This window comes from Chinchilla lanigera, unplaced genomic scaffold (genome assembly GCF_000276665.1).
Source record: "Chinchilla lanigera isolate Chin_1 unplaced genomic scaffold, ChiLan1.0 scaffold00046, whole genome shotgun sequence".
In the NCBI taxonomy this organism is placed as follows: Eukaryota; Metazoa; Chordata; class Mammalia; order Rodentia; family Chinchillidae; genus Chinchilla; species Chinchilla lanigera.
In genome coordinates, this window is record NW_004955447.1 from 15,807,433 (window position 1) to 15,819,600 (window position 12,168).

Below are 12,168 nucleotides of genomic sequence, written 5' to 3' on the forward strand. Positions count from 1 at the left end.
CCCGGCCCGGGCTGCGGGCTGCGCTGGGCTCCGCGCCCGCGGGAGCGGAGGAGCACCCAGCCTGCTGACGCCCGTTAGCTCCGGCCCCCGCGCAGCCTGCCGTTTGCCGCGGGATCTGGGCGAAGGAGCCCTTCTCCCTTCCCAGCGCGGGACGCCGCTCTCCTCCAGGCGGGGACGGCAGGCGCTGGGGCTTGTTCTCGGGTCCGGGAGCGCGGCCCCAAGTTCCTCCAAGTAGCGTCCACCTTCTGAACAGAGCATCTCTCCTGGAACAGTGGCGCTTGGGAACGAGTGAGAAATTCAAGCTGAAAAGCTTTGTGGGACTCGGTACCCAGCTGTGGAGAGAGCCGCGCTCACTGTCACCTGGAATTTGCCTCCTTCAAGTTCGTCTCCTTTAAGAGCACGCGCACTCCGGGTGCAGCAGCGCTTTTCCCTTCTCTCATCCTTTTTGTCATCCTCTTCTTTTTCCTCCCTCTCTCCCTCTCTCCTTTCTTTTCTGTTGCTACAGTTTGCACATTTCCAAATGTCTACCTTTCCGAGGTTTAGCAAAAGGATACGGTCAAAGGAAGGAAAGTAAGTCAACTAATTCTGCAAGAAAAAATTCCTTATGGCAAAAGATAAGAATCACATGTTTTTAAAAGACACTGGCCCTGCTACACAGTACCAAGATCATCTGTCTCTAGCTACTGAATTTTCTTAATAATGACTTAGTTCATCAGGGTCTGTTCCACCAGGGACGCTCATTTGTCCCCGACAAGGCCTTGCTGTCCCCCCTTTTGGGAAGAGAATGGAGGTCTGGAACATGTGGTGGTTCTCTGTCCCACAAAGCAGCGAGGCGCTTTTAAGCCTGGGGTGTTTCATAGTGCAGCAGTAGTAATGGGAATCTGGTTGCCCCGAATAGAATGGTGGGGTTGCCCTTTTGGAGTGTGTGACTTGCTTAATTGGATTGAGCTATAATTGGTGCCATCAAATTCCACACACAGAGCCGCTGTTGTTTTTCCTTCCTGCCTTTGAGCTGGAAGGGTAACAGTGCCCAAATTAATATTGGTTATGGGAGTCAAACATAAAGGGCTTTTTATTGAGTAGTAGCGTATGTATCTCTTACAGTCATTTTATTTCGAATTTTTTGAGGAATTGAACTCAGACTTACTGATGAAAGTGGATGAGGCTTAATGGAGGCCAGAAAATTATGTTGTCCTACAGATAGAAATCGGAGAGTGTTGCTGACAACCTTGGTGAATAGATTTTCTTTGTACATAGGCTTCCAGAGTAGTGTGGAGTAGCCTTGGATTCCTGTGAATGGAGAGCGTATTTTAAAAATGGTGTGCATCATTAGTGTGAGAGTGTGGCAGTACTTCATGAGAGAACTTCAAGAGTCTCTTCGAGGCTGGGGGTGTAGCTCAGTGGCAGGCTGCTTGCCTACCCTCTGTGAGGCTCTGGGTTCCATCCCAGTCCCACCACACCCAACCTCAAAATATTCTCTTACAGGGTGCTGAGTGGCCGTAAGTTATGGAGCAGCTAGTCATTTTACTATCTTTTTATTCCTCACACAAATGCACCGAATTAATGCATTCTTTCTCATTTGGATCATTATGGGAGTTCTATTGTTGTGTTTAGCCTAATGTTTCTCAGTCAAGTTTGAAATTTATTCATCCCAGTGATTTATTTCCATTTTCCTTAGAGTAAGACTCCATTATTGGGAGACATTTCTTCTGCTTTTAAACATTTTGCTTTGTTGTTTGCTTCTGTCAGGGGCAGGTATTTCCTTTACACTGAAAAATGTGTTGCCACTTAACTGAACATGATTTCCACAGACTGTAGCGGGGCACCTGAAATGCTTTCGAAATGCAGGTACTTAGGTCTCGTGGTACTCTAATACAGCAAGAGGGTGAAGAACCACTGCCGTAAACACCATGGTGTAAATTACTGCTGGTGTCAGTTCGTTTTGGGGATTTACTGATGTAACTTAATTTCCAGTGCTTTTAAGCTGTGTTACTGATCACTACATCTAGTAGTGTCAACAGCCTGTTTTGCACATGTGTGTGGGTGTGCGGGAATGTGTACAGTCACTCGGTCATTTTGCCTTCAGTTCCCACTAGAAGCCGCAGACTCAGTGCGCTGGATAATTGCAGTGGAGAGTTGCTTATGCTCTCTTTATCCTTACTCTTTCATACTTGCTCTTATTCACTCACTCCCATTTGTCCATCAAAATCAGTGCCAACTTAGGCCTAGGAAATAATTTGTTCTTAATTGATGCGCGTTAGAAAGGTTGGGTGCCTGCCCAGTTACTTTTGAAGCCAAAGACCGTGATACCTGTTGAGAATCTAGCGTGATAGGCAGGCTTTCTTTGATGCTTTTTCAGTACTTGGTAGTGCTTCATAGCAAGTTGGCAGAGAACTCACTTGTCTTACTATGAAGTGATCCGCGGTGAAGAACATATCCCATGGTATTTTTCTGCCAGTGCTAAAAGTCAGTGGTTTTTTCGGGCTGATTTAATGCACTAGAATCTTATCATTTAATCTATTTATTTGATCATTAATCTTCAGTATGCCTCACATTATTATTATTGCATCTTCTATCCTTCCGTGAAAGAGACTTTAAGTAGAGACAGATCTGTTATGTTCCACGCTGCATGTTAGGATGAACTCGGAGCTTGGATTAATAAATTTGATAACAACTGATCAAAGTATTTTGACAATAATTCCCCAATTGTAATTAATTAGCCTCATACTACTTTTCTTCCTGCTTTCCAAGGAAAAGTATATTAATATGCATGTAGGTATGAAATTCGGAAATGTCTTTCTTCTTTAATTCCTCCCCCCTTATTTTAATGCATAGTTTATGAGTTATTATTTCAACCTTTGTGGCTCGGTTTCCAGAGGAAGTGCACTAGAAAATTGATAAAGGACAATGAGGCAAGGTCGTAGGCACCCCACCCCCCACTTCAGGTAGATAAGGTATGTAGATTTCTCTAAGTAGTATTCATTAATCAGCAATTTAGTCAGATGTGTACATCCTATGTTTTAGAAGAAATGTCAGTGGGTCCTTCCCCAAGGGAGTGAGATCACCAGATGAAGGTTCATTTGGTTTCAATGTCCCATATCCTCTTGTGAGACCTTGAAGTTGGCAGTGCGGGAAAACAGGAACTCCACCCTAGCTCCATGAATTGCAGAACTGTTGTGTTGGTTTATGACCATCTGCCCATTCTTCCTGTTATGACACAGCTTGCGAACTTTTACTGGGAATGTGAAAAGTAAATCCCAGTTTGATACAACGAATTGCTGAAAAGGCCTTTTCAAGTGTAGAGTGTGCATTGTTCATGGAAGGTGTTTCCTAGTGGGTCTAACTCAGCGGCAACTGCACTCATGTATTTAATTTGTTTCTAGGTTTGTCTAGTGCTGTCCTTGATCCGCCCACCCTCAGCATACAGAAAGATATACTTACAATTATGGCTAATACGACTCTTCAGATTACTTGCAGGTAAGGATTAATTTTAGAATCAGATCTGCTGGGTTAAAGAATTAATTGTTTATTGAGGGAAAAGTAATTTCTATTGTGGGAGACTTATAATAGTGTTGTATTGTCTACAAGTAGTGAGGTTTCTAAGAATTAATGTAAGTGAAGCAGTGAGAAAGATGTTCCCTTGAAAGTGTGTACTGTTTGCTACTAATCTTCCAACACACATGCGCACACAGGCACACACACACTTAAAACCAGCACAGCTCCGGCCATGTAGTAGACACTCAATGAGTTCTGAATGTGAAACTGAGGCCATAGCTTATGGAATAAAGCTGAGAAAGTTATCAGCCATATTTATTTCACCCAGAAGGGCTTTGGGACCCATTAATAGCTCTTTCAAGAACTTCAGAGTAAAATTTCCTGCAGAGTAAAATTCTGACAGAAGGGGCAGTTTAATACCCACTGTGTGTGTGTCCTGCACGGGTTGTGGCCTCTGTACCCTGGCTGGGTCATCCGGATGCCTCTTATCCCACCGGCCAGCATGAATTCATGTTACTGATTTTTGATAACTGTGAAAACAGACATCTTTGACAAAAAGAGGCTTTTAATTTTTGCTTTCCAGCCAGGCCAAAAGGCAAGGAGAGCTCGATGGCCTTGGGGTTTCATGGGGTGATAACGAAAGCCCTAGAGACTTCTCAGGACCAGTATGTTTTTGGCAGAAACCATGATGGTTCAAGGCAGTGCTACCCTCCAAGAAGAGTGTTGGGACTCACAGGAACCGGGGGCAGCTTACTTCAGTGACACAGCTGTTTTAGACTGCAGAGCGTAAAGCGCACCCCAGTCCCCTTTTCAAAGGCAGGTCACTAATACCCTGCCCTTGGGAAAAAACACAGTAGCAGGTGCTGTTTCTCAGGCCTTCCTAGTTCAAGATGTTTCCAAGTAGATTTTCCTCTTGCCGACTCTTGAAAACAGAGGTTATTTAAAATCACAAATAGTACATGTTCCCTTTTAAAACTCTGCATAGACATTTCTTAGGTTTTGAAAAAGCCATGAGTGTAAAGTAATTTCAGGAGTCTGAGACAGGAGGATCACAAGTTTGAGGCCAGATAAGCAATTCAACGACTTATCAAGAGCTTGTCTCAAAATAAAAAAGGGCTGGGGATGTAGCTCAGTGTGGAGGTCCTGGGTTTGATCGCTCCTGGCCACCAGCGTGGAATTTCCATCGGTAATCTCACTGGTGTAGCTATGGCTTCGTGGAGGTTTCAGGTTTGTTGAGTGAACGATGATGTAGTCTTCCTAGTGCTCACCATATTTTGGGAGGTCTTGTAGAGAAGTGCTAGAATAAAAGTGCTCTACGTGTTAGTGTTGTCCTAAAGGCTCTTGCTTCTGTTTCCATCTGTCCAGACCCACCGCTGTGCCTTCCCTTTGCCCACGCCCTCCCGCTGCTCTGTTCTTTCCTAGCAATCCAGATGTGCACCTGCCCTGGGCCTTTGCATTTGCCGTTCCCTCTGCCTGAAATACTCTTCTTCCCGACATTCATGCGGCTGATTTCATCCAGTCCCTGCTTCCATCTTCACCCTTTTATTTTCTCCACAGTACTAATCATGACCTTTTATTTGATAAACTTTACTTACGTTTTAATTGCCTGTCTTCTCCAAGTAGACTAAGATTCCATGAAAGCAGTGATTTCTTTCTTTCTTTTTTGGGGTGCTGAGGATCCAAACCAGTGCCTTGTTGCATGCTAGACAATGTTCTACTACTTAGCTGCCTCCCCGGCCCTGACAGCAGAGATTTTTGTATGATTTTTTTCATTGATGTGTCCTCAGTTCCTCACAGTTTTTGACCTAGTAGAAGATCAGTAAATATTTATTGAAGGAACAAATGTGTGACTTAACAGAAAGCTTAGGACTCGCTATAAGTGGTGCCTAAAACTGAGTCCATAGCCTTTTGTCGCGTATCAGTGAAACTGGTCATCGCTGGTGGAAAACTTTGAATCTGGTTTGTAAGTCTGAGAACTCAGCCTTCTGTTGTCACTGTCTGAAAGCAGCGTGGCGTTGTGCATTAATACATCCTTGGAATTAATCTTTCAGTGGGCAGCAGGAGTTGGACTGGCTGTGGCCCAACAGTCAGAGCGGTTCTGAGGAAAGGGTGGAGGTGACTGAGTGCAGTGACGATTTCTTTTGCAAGACACTCACCATCCCCAAAGTGATCGGAAATGATACCGGAGCTTACAAGTGCTTCTATCGAGACACCAACATGACTTCGGTCGTTTATGTCTACGTTCAAGGTAAGTGGTGGAATAGAATTCATTTCCGGTGTCCACTTACCGGTTACAAAGCACAATAGGTACAAAGAAGAATGGAGTCCAGCAGAAGGCTGGCAGTGAGGGCTGACCGCCGAGCGGAAGGCACAGAAGTCTTCCTCGAGGCATTTTCTGAGAAATGACTCGCTGATGGGCTCTGGGGTTTGGGGTGCATTGCCTTCCTTTTGCCCAAGTCGCTGGACTCTGATCTTTGTTTCTGTAGTAAATCTGCGTTCCTTGCAGGCTATGGAGACTCATAAAAATCCTTCTGGTGTTTAAGGCAAGAGAAGCTGAAATCTTTGAAATCAAGGAAGATTGAGAAGTGAATTATAGGGAGGTTTCTATGGCGAGATAGGTTATCTTCAGCTGAGTAAGAGATTTTCACAAGAATGCATAGGGAAACAGCCAAGGGTTCTGGAGGCTTTTTGTGCATATATTTGGAAGGTGCAGTCAACAGGATCTGCTTATGGATTCATTGCTACTTATACTTTATAAAATTAATTTGCCTCCTCATATGAACAGTTTCTACCTCAAAGGGCCCTGTGAGGGCAGTGTTTTTGCTGTTGTTGTTGTTGTTCCTCTGTTGTGTGGTTTGATCCGGTTTGCCTTTGGGACAGATACAAGGGAGGCCAACTTAACATCCATATAAGACAAAATACAGTGCTATATTATTCCATATTGTGATATGAGTTATGCTATCTTTTAAAAAATCTTACACTACCTTAATTTTCTTATGAAAACCTGTCAACTGAGAGACTTCTAATACTGCATACTTTTGAGGAATGTAAGAGTTGCATATTTTTTGTTAAGATACACTAAATATTTTTCTCTTCAGTGAGGGATAGATTGTTAAACATTCTATTTCTTTATGTGCAGTTTTGCACCCCAGAGGATTTGAGGCAGGTGAAAATGACTTAGACTGTTTTTCCAGAAACGACTTTTACAGGCCAGGAATTTCACTCACTGTGGGAAACACCTTTTGCCTCCCTGTCCTTACACTGCAGTAGTGCAACGTGATCAGTAGCAGGGAGAAGTCGAGACCACATCGAAATCACTTGTCACTCCTGAACTGTGTGGTATTTGAGAATTATGTTAGCTCAGGGTAAGCATCGTTCAAGAAAGAATTCTGTGCCCTCCTCCTCCTCCCCTGCAGGATTTGAGAGACAAGGTTCAGGTCCTGGCTCCTTTTGATCTGGCAGTCTTGGGAGATGAGGTTGTCTCAGAAGATTGCAAGGATTTCCTGCTTTCGGACTGTCTGGAAATACTAGAGATGCACTTCTCCCGTAATGTCTCGCTATTTCCTTCTCCCCAAGTCAGGAAACCTGGAGACATGTGAAGATTCATTTCATGAGTTACAATAAATATTTTATTTTGAGAGGATGGGTGGTTGTTTGGGTTTCTTTTGTTTACTTCCTTTTGGGGGCCTACCGAAATAGAGTTGATTTACTGAATAGATGTACTCTCAGGTCAAAGGGTTACTTCAGCTTCCAAGGCTTGCTCTGTAAGCAGATTACATAATTTTTCATAATAGGTGGGGAAAGGTAGGCAGCACTAAGAAGCAGTGATTCCTAGCTCTGTTTATTTGTGTACTAGCAGACTTTGGATGTACCGTTAAATTCTGCTTCCTCTTTTAGGTTCATGTTCTAAATTGAGCTATCCAAAATTTTGATCATGAAATTTAACAGTGGGAAAGACAGTGCTGAATACAGTATTCCCCATGGACAGGTCCTTTAACGTCCCCTGTGTTCCTCACCTCGCTTTCTTAGTCTTCTGACCCCGTTCGCTTCAGCAGTGGATAGAGGCAGGAAGTGGGCCCTGGCCTCATAAGATAATGGATACGGCCTGTGGAGGACGAGACGCCTTCTTTTCCATGCTTTCCAGCTGGGAAGAAAATCAAACTTTTGCTGTGGGGGGAATTAGGTGCTTGTCTCCCCTTTGGTTTAATTAACTCTTTCTTCACCTCTGAAAATGCTTGATCAGAGGTATTGCGCACAGGAAGATGAAATGTTATCTCTGAAATCTCAAGCATGACTCCAAACCTAATCATCTGCATCTCTGGGGAGTGGACTAGGTTTCCGGCAGCGTATGAACATTTTATGAATAGTGTCTGAACGATGTGAGAAACTCTAGTCTTCTTCAGTCATCAGTATTATGGTTTTTCAAACAGTTGTCATTGGAGGTATTAGTAGCTGCTGAACTTTAACTAAATGCAGTAAATATTAACTGTGCTTTTAGAAAGATTCCTATCCATAGTCTTCACAAGCTTAAAATGTCATATAGAGCATTCTCTTGAATAATTGCATTGAAATATTACACATTTTTTCTGTTAATTTAAAGATTTCTGTTTGCTTTCATGGCACTTATTTGCTTAGAGAGAAGGTGAATTTTTAACATCAGTAAAACTTGTAGGCAAAATATATAGATTTAATTTTAAATTTTAAAATGAATGTTTATTTTGAAAAAAAATCATAATAGTCTGTTAAAAATATAGAGACTATAAAATATCTACTTGATGATGTTCCTTATAAAGTGGGTCAATCTCATTCTGGGAATTTTCTTTCAAATTTCACACACATATGCATACACACATACACACACACACACACACACACATTCCTAGCCCTGTAGTGTATTTTTGGGCTTAGACATATATGTACAGCCTTACCTGTGGATGCCTTTACCTGTTGGGGTATCACTTTGGATCATTTACTTCTTTAGTTAAAATTTATATATATATATATATATATATATATATATATATATATATATATATATATATTTGTGTGTGTGTGTGCCAGGAATTGAACTCATGACCTTACGCTTGCCAGGCAGGCACTTATGCCACTGAGCTATATTCCTGGCCCAAATTTATAAATCTGGAAGATGGTTAACTTTTCTGCCAGAAATCACTGGTGGAATTAAATTTTCTTCTAGATTACAGATCACCCTTCATTGCTTCTGTTAGTGATGAACATGGAATGAACATTTTATGAATAGTGTTTGAATGATGTGAAAAACTCTCCAGTCTTCTTCAGTCATCAGTATTATAGCTTTTCAAACAGTTGTCATTGGAGATATTAACAACTGCTGAACTTTAACTAAATGCAGTAAATATTAATTGTGATTTTAGAAGGATTCTGATCCATAGTCTTTACAAGCTTAAAATGTCATATAGAGCATTCTGAAGTCACTGATGGAATTAAATTTTCTTCTAGATTACAGATCACCCTTCATCGCTTCTGTTAGTGATGAACATGGCGTGGTGTACCTTACTGAGAACAAAAACAAAAGTGTGGTGATTCCATGTCGCGGGTCCATTTCAAACCTCAACGTGTCGCTTTATGCAGTAAGTCACGTCATTTTTAATTATCTCAGCAGGATAGCCTGTTCTCAAAATTATATCCACAGAGATTTCAAGGATTCTTTAGAAGGGGTGAAAGTGACAGTGGATAAAGCCAACTTGTATTCTTAAAAATGAGATAAATTCTTCAGTGAGTCTTGTGTGGCTTTTACTTGGAGAAAGCGCTGGATGAGATATTTGACATTTCTTTTCGTTACTCAGAGGTATCCTGAAAAGAGGTTTGTTCCTGATGGAAACAGAATTTCCTGGGACAGTGAGAAAGGCTTCACTATTCCCAGCTACATGATCAGCTATGCTGGTGTGGTCATCTGTGAAGCAAAAATTAACGATGAAGTTTACCAGTCGATTATGTACATAGTTGTGATTGTAGGTAAGAGGCTGTTTCCTTTCTGTATCACAAATTCCAGACAGTAATGAGTGATTTTCTACAGGAAGAGCCTGGGGAGGAAGGTATAGGGTGAAGGACAAGGGATATTGAAAAATATAACTCAGGAGATGGTGTTCGGCAGCTCATTACATCCACTCTGCCCTTCTGAGTAAGCCCATGTGCAATTGAGTATTCTCCTTTCTTGCAAGGACCAAGGATGAAACGGAATGTCATTCCAAGTACCCGTCTCAGGAAAAATTCAGGATTCAGGTTACGGCATGGTTTCAGGTCTTCTAAATGTATTTAATTTTATGGAATATAATTTAATTTTATGGAAAGCTCAGCCATTTGCTAAAGCCGGGAGCTCTAGACTTTTCTACCTACTGGGTTGCTATCTTTAGAGTGTTACTATCTAAGATGATTTTAAAAATGTCATTGTACTGTGAGGCTGAAGGGCCTACTTGAATAAGCATGAGCTTTGCAAATTGATGGAACCCAAATTCAGCTAGGGCTTTGTAGATCTCTGTAAGCCATTGTCACCAGCGCTATCAAGCCCTGATGAGTCTCAGAGAAAAATGCATCACTTTCAAAACATGTTTGCAAACTTACAGGTTTCTTTTCTCTCCCATGCTCTATCTTTTACTTGCTCCAGGGTACAAGATTTATGACGTAGTTCTGAGCCCTCCTCATGGAATTGAGCTGTCTGTTGGAGAGAAGCTTGTGTTAAACTGTACAGCAAGAACTGAGCTAAACGTGGGGCTTGACTTCAACTGGCAGTGTCCGTCCTTGAAGGTAACACTAGCAACTCAAAACCAGACCTCTCACTGTTTTGATAAGAAGCCCTAATGAAATTTACTTGAGAGAGAGGCCCTTCTATCTCTCATATAAGGCCCTTAAGAAACACACACATGCACATGCACACACGCATGTGCTCTCTTGGAGAGCTGCAGGACACACAGCAGCCCGTACAAAGATGCCGTGCTAGGAGCACTGTGCCAATCTACTGCAGTCAGGCTGTGAACATTAGTTTGGTAGGTGGGTACATCTTTTCACATTGTATTTATTTTTTGTTCTTAAAAATACTTTTATCTATTTCCCTTTAAGGGACTTGATCATAAAGAGGTATTTCAAGACACATTTTTAAGCTGTAGTCATATTTCCTTGTGTCTCCAGTCCATATCCATCCTGTTCTTACCACGTGAAGTTTTAAAAGTACTAATTCAGTCACTTCCATTTATTTCTCCTGAATCCAAATGTACTTCCTGTCTACATGTCAAAAGCCCCTGTGATTGACATTAAATTACCAGCGGCAGAGACTTGACCTTGTGGTTCTCTTGAAGCTATTGGGTAATGATCACCTGGACTTTGGAAATTAACTAAACTCTTTCTTCAGCATCAGCATAAGAAAATTGTAAACCGGGATATAAAACCTCTGCCTGGAACAGAGATTAAGAAGTTTTTGAGCACCTTGACTATAGAGGGCGTAACCCGGAGTGACCAAGGGTGGTACACCTGCTCTGCATCCAGTGGGCGAATGACCAAGAAGAACAGCACATATGTTAGAGTGCATGGTGAGCTACAATTTCCTGGGGAATTACGCTATGCCTAGAAAAGTGAGATAAACAGATTTAAGTTGTCTAGTGATTCTGATTTTGCTCATTCAGAGGACAGTTTTGAGCTCTTGCTATGCAAGACACATGACCCGTGGTCAAGAGCATGGCTCTGGAGTCAGACACCTGGGTAAACATCTCGACTTTAAAATGAAATAAGCTAATATAGTAAGTGCTCAGTACATACTACCTCTTGTAGTTATTGCTGTGATTACAACTACTACTCTAATAAGTAGAGTGTTACCATCTAAGATGATTTTCCAAACGTCATTGCACTGTAAGGCTGAAGGGCCAGCTTGAATAAGCATGAGCTTTGCAAACTGATGGGACCCAAATTCAGTTTTTTGTGTGTGTGTGTGTAGCTTTGGGAAAATCACCTTAAGTTTTTACTTACTCTCTGTCATTCATGTACATGTCTTAGTTTAAATCATTTATGTGGCTTCCTGCATACGGGCTTCCATAGGGGTTTGGGGCTTCATTTATGTGAGTGTATCAGAAAGAGATGAGCTCTAGATTATGGTTTTATAGGATTACTGTGTAACTTGTGTGGAAAACTTCAGGGAAGTGAGGTCAGAAGAAGGGAGTACAGGTAGGAGGCTAATTTCAGTCTTCAGGTGAGAGAGGGTGGGTACCATGGACAAGGCGGTCCGCTTTCCCATCTCAGGAACTCGGTACTTGCTGCCCACAGTGCAGAGGAGGAGAGGCAGAATTTGGCTCAGAGGCTTCAGAGGAGAGTTTAGGGAATCCAGTGTGTGACCTGCTCACTCCTAGGTGGGAACACCATTTTGGAGCAAAACTGCTCAGTTCGTGGTGGCTGGGAAGCAGAGCAGGGGAGCAGCAGCAGACAGGCACGGGCGAGGGACTGGACCTGGACCCCCAGTCACTCGTCCGTGACCACCTGTCAGCCCAGAAGTGCGCTTTCCTAACCCGCTGGTGACTCAGGCCAATCCAGTCGACACATTGCCGCTTCACCACCACAGGAGTAGAAGGGGAGGTGGTGCGGGTGTTGTGCTTCAGGGTGTACGTTGAAGGTGAATCAGTAGGACCTGACGACACCCCCATTGGCTGTGGG

The 12,168-nt window shown here is 42.6% G+C and overlaps 1 protein-coding gene across 1 annotated transcript in view; it reads left to right on the forward strand.

Annotated features, from left to right (window-relative positions):
- Window positions 1-3,383: 3,383 nt before the first annotated feature.
- Kdr (kinase insert domain receptor) overlaps window positions 3,384-12,168 on the forward strand; it is a gene marked incomplete at its 5' end in the record, with an annotated part of 40,887 nt that continues 32,102 nt past the window's right edge. Inside the window, 6 exon segments of the mRNA XM_013518554.1 lie at window positions 3,384-3,477; window positions 5,547-5,743; window positions 8,974-9,104; window positions 9,321-9,489; window positions 10,139-10,278; window positions 10,880-11,057. Of these exon segments, the coding sequence (XP_013374008.1) occupies window positions 3,384-3,477; window positions 5,547-5,743; window positions 8,974-9,104; window positions 9,321-9,489; window positions 10,139-10,278; window positions 10,880-11,057 (909 nt within the window).